The sequence below is a fragment of the Limulus polyphemus genome, unplaced genomic scaffold (genome assembly GCF_000517525.1).
Source record: "Limulus polyphemus unplaced genomic scaffold, Limulus_polyphemus-2.1.2 Scaffold345, whole genome shotgun sequence".
NCBI lineage: Eukaryota > Metazoa > Arthropoda > Merostomata > Xiphosura > Limulidae > Limulus > Limulus polyphemus.
This window is the reverse complement of record NW_013665955.1, coordinates 384,211-389,073: the sequence shown is the minus strand read 5'-3', so window position 1 is coordinate 389,073 and position 4,863 is coordinate 384,211. Positions and strand designations below refer to the sequence as shown.

The 4,863-nt window shown below is 31.9% G+C and overlaps 1 protein-coding gene across 2 annotated transcripts in view; it reads right to left on the bottom strand.

Moving 5' to 3' along the window:
* Positions 1-3,698, bottom strand: part of LOC106457560 (tribbles homolog 2-like) — a 10,280-nt gene extending 6,582 nt beyond the window's left edge. The window contains exons 1-3 of one of the 2 annotated variants that reach the window (XM_013916992.2): positions 3,536-3,698; positions 1,371-1,833; positions 16-237 (exon numbers count right to left, since the gene is read on the bottom strand). In XM_013916992.2, the coding sequence (XP_013772446.1) occupies positions 16-237; positions 1,371-1,634 (486 nt within the window). In that variant the 5' untranslated portion in view covers positions 1,635-1,833; positions 3,536-3,698. Of the gene's footprint in view, positions 1-15; positions 238-1,370; positions 1,856-2,950; positions 3,146-3,535 lie in introns of those variants that run through there. The other variant, XM_022383537.1, reaches the window with a different exon arrangement.
* Between the last annotated feature and the right edge of the window lie 1,165 nt (positions 3,699-4,863).

Here is a 4,863-nt window from a genome sequence, read left to right as displayed (position 1 = left end):
GGAATCGTGACATGCCTGAACAGCTTGAACTACTTGACGAAATAGCAGCATAGCTTCTTGTTCTTTCAGCCGACGTTTAGAGCGTACGTAAGAGTGCAAGTCTTCGTAGGAACGAGGGAAAAATATGTAGGTTCGATTAAGACCCACCAAAACCTCTTCCACTTTATTGATGTGTGGATGGCCATCCAACCTGAAGTACCCCGCTAAAGTTTTTTCATACACGTTTCTAGATACTATCTGGAAAGTAAGAATGTTTTAAATGACTTTATGAGTGCATAGCAGCGTTTTACATAAATAAAACGTAAACAATTTGAAATCACTGCATATATTTAGGGTTAAAAACGAGTCTTAAGAATGCCTGCAGTGTGTTTTTAGATTCTGCGACACTTAATTTCACCACATTCTACATATAACTAAAATTTGTCATTTACCTACTTAATATAATGTAGACTAGCTGATAATGACAATTACTAGCTTTAATATTACCGGAAGTAAATATAAAAATAACCGGTATTCCAGTGTATAGAAATCGTTCAATCAATTCACGTACTATTATTGATGAAAATACCCCTGATATGACGACAAAATAATCTTAATTTTGATATTCTTTCGTTACAACACGGTTACGTTCGAAAAGAAAAAGCTATTAACACATTTACTTAATCGTTGAGAAACAAATATTCCCTCCCTTGTTTTGGCGCTACTTACGCACCGTTAAACGGGAACTGCCAAATGCCGGTAGTTCGTGAACAACTTCACGAAACAGGAACTGTTAAAATTATAGCTACTGGTAAGATCTGTCACAGAAAGAATTTTAATTTAAAAATAAAAGATCATCGAAAAATCATTGCGATAAAATGTATAGGTGTAACATACAAAAAGAAAAAGTTAAAACTTTATTACCTTACAACTCTTTTTTTCTAAATTCAATAATTTATAACTTAAGTTATAACAAAAGACGCAAGTAAAAACAGAAATTACAGATGCTTTAGTTAGCGTCCAATCTACCCCAAATTTTCTAACGCTGTCAAAGATTTCCATGACTTTCCACAACTTGCGGAAACTATTTCACCGCTTAAGAAAATGTTTTTTTTTTTACCCGAATTTACAACTACCGGCTCTTCGTATCTCCATGCCCACTGAAGTTAATAACAACTTTTTGGCAATTTGCACTTCCCGTAGCGTTCTTAAGTTAAACTAAACATCAATCTTGTCTATCTTATTCAGTTATTGTAAAGTTTAAGGAGACATTTACAAAGTTGAAAATTATATTCTACTTTTTTTTTTATAGATAATTTATATGAGCTCAGGTCAAATATTATAAAATACCTCATTATACTTTAGAGCAAAATAATAGAAAACACATTTACCTTACAAACCAATTCTTCATGGGTTTGTACATTAATACACCGATACAGTGTCGAACCTTCTTGTTGTCCCAATAATAAATAGGAACCCACCCGACTAGTTGCAAATGGCTCGTTAGTAGCAGGGAAAACTGGAGGGGTAGGAGGTTGAAGGTTTGGGCTAAGACTTCCTACGCTCCTGATTTCTGATGTTTTTTCAAAGGTGCGTGCTTGTTTCCGACGTGCATCGTAAAGATTAAGACGCGGTGGTCGTACGTTCACATTCATGAGGAAAAGCTGATAACTGAAACTATTAAAATAACACTCACTGCAGTGAAAGGTGTAAACGTTCGTCGTTTTTGTTTTTCGCTACTAATTTTCCATTCTACCTTTCGATGTATTGGTAAATTTTCCCGATTTACTGACTTCACCAACTGTGCTTATCCTTTTATCTTTATGGACTAGTCTTCGTTTTGTCACGTGTCTCCTGTTTTGATTTATAAATGAAAATATGTCAAACACAAGCGTAATAGCAAGTTAGTTAAACTTAAACTAAGTTAAAATCTGAACCAGATACATCTTAAATTGTTCGAAGAGTTTATAGCGAAACTGTTTAAAACTTCGAAAACACAAGCGTAATAGCAAGTTAGTTAAACTTAAACTAAGTTAAAGTCTGAACCAGATACATCTTAAATTGTTCGAAGAGTTTATAGCGAAACTGTTTAAAACTTCGAAAACACAAGCGTAATAGCAAGTTAGTTAAACTTAAACTAAGTTAAAGTTTGAACCAGATACATCTTAAATTGTTCGAAGAGTTTATAACGAAACTGTTTAAAACTTCGAAAGACTATGTGTAAGAATATACTATTATAGTTTAGTTACGAAACTATATGACGAAAATCACACGTACACCAATGATAATCACCAATAAGAAAACTTGCACCATTTCATTTTCATTATTTCAAATTTAAGACTAGAGATGAAAGACTGACTTAAGTAATTGTTTTATAATCTTACAGCTTAAAATTAAATCGATGATGTACTTTTAGTATCAAATAAGTGTGAATTCTGAATATTAACTTTAAACGAACCGTTTTACTTAATGAAGTTTTTAATTTTATTACATTTTTCAATTCTTGATCGTTAATTAAGCTTATCCATTAAAGCTTAATAATAATAGTGCTCTACTGTTCACATGAAGTAATGTAACGAGATATCATTTAATTAAAATGTTGTTTTAATTTTAAAACTCAATTATTGTCCTCTACAAATGAAATTAACTTTTATTTTTAAATTTTATTAAAGTAAATATGCTAAGAAATAAGCTTGTATTTCTAAATGAAATTTTCAATAATAGTGTTATAATTATATTAATACTTGATTTTCTGATGTGATATATAGTTTAAAATTAAATTCCTACTTGTACTAATACTATTACAACTTTGTAATATTATTACTAATACTATAACATATTATTTACAAAAATAATATCTACAAAACAAGGCCAAGAAGCAACAATAACGGTTAAGCTTATACTATTCTAATAAAATTTAAAACGATGTTACTCGTTCGACGTTAACCTAATGCCTTACAATACGTTTATTCTACCCCGGGAATAAAGCAAGATCACAAAGAACTATAGTTTCCAGAGTTTTGTCTTTGGAAGATAATAATATCTTAATATAAAATCATAAGTTGAAATATCAACAAAGCGTTCAATGTAGCCGTTAAATACTTCACTCTTTCGTTGACGACCCACTCACACACGTTTCCTCTACTATACTGCGACGAATTCGGTAAACAAAACCGCCACTCTGCGAGGCCTTAAAGGTGATTAGCGCACTGATATTCATTTTTCTAAATCAATCTCTTTTGATGATAAATCTTATTTTTTCACTGTTTCTTGTTGGCTTAACATATTTAATGATATCATTTAATAATTAATTCTATACGAAATGTTATTTCTGTTAATAAGTTTTTATAACAAATCTGAGAACTATTTCCTTTAACGCATTAAGTTCAAAAACAAAGTGCTAAAGCTTAACACTAATAGGGCAATATCACATCCGTTTTAGTTCAAAGACTACATCCTGAGTAGAATATGTACCATCGTTAAACCCATAAAATTATCTAAGTTAGCAGTCAAATACTGAATGTACAAACTCACAAAATGAATTGTTATAAATTACCTGATATAATTGTGTTGTACAAATCTTCATTCACTAATATATGAGGTAGTCATAGATAATCCAAAGGTAAAACTGTAACTTGACTAGACTAAATATTTGCAAAGTTTCAGAGAGAGTATGTTTTAAAGTGTTAAAATTCAAGTAAATTGAGTTCTATTTAAGTTTTTTAGCTTTATACAGGGACGTACAGCTCTTGTCGCAAGCCGGAAACGCTTTATACCATATAAGGTAAACCCAATGGATGAATAGCCAATAGCGTTCTAACTATTTCGTGCGTCATTCAACGTCATATTTGTATTTTAAATCTTATTTCTGTTTGGTAATTTCCCACTTCTTGGTAGCCAGCTTTTCACAAAGACAATATTAAAAGATCTATTCTTCAAAAATGTTTTATAACTACTGTGACGCACGAAAGTACAAAACGAAAACAGCTCCAAGTCACATTGATAATGTTAATATATTAAAAGCAAATAACAAGTAAGAAGTCTAATGGAAAAGATGAAGATGTAACATTAATCCCACGTTTTAAATGTTTAAACAGTAAAGCCTCATTGATTTGCAACGTTTTTTCGTTCTCTGCTGTGCAGAAAATGCTGACGAGATTTTGTTCATTAGACATTTAATGCCAGGCAGTAATGTTACATTTTCGATTTTCCCATGTGCTTAAAGTAAGAAGTTTCGGTTAAACGCTGAGAGCTAGGAAAGCATTAGAAACTAATAGGCCTAATATTTGTAATAACAATCACGTAAACTTTGGATATTTGTTTTTGCATTTCTCAACTGCAAGGGGACACAGAAGAAGGGGCAAGAAAAGGCCGGGACCCTATTAACTCCAAACATATGGACTAGGTTATTTTGATGAGTGTAATGCTGCTTATATATGTGCGCATGATGTGCGCGCATGTGTTGATGTGGCTTGTATGTAATATTTGTGTGTTTAACTTACCCCCATCCCCGATAGCGGTCAAATTGAAATTCCTGCGTACGGCCCTACTCAACTATATCTTTTAAAACGACATGTTACATATATAAATCGCCTTTCAGAGAAACTTTCGTTTCTCATCATCTAGTCTAACTGGTTAGTTCTGGTATTGAACGAAAAACATCTTTCACAGTGACTTGTGGAAGATAAAAGATAGATCAGAAACGGCATTTTTACACGCTTCTAATTTTGAATCCGAACTGGACAAATTAAAAGAAATAAGGGGGAAGAAAGCTGCAGCTTACATGATTATTATCATAAATGTTAGGCCTAAGAGGTAGCAGTGTTATAAACAATATATAAAACCTGCTGCAACTTAAGTTTGTTTTAAAATCAATGAAATAAT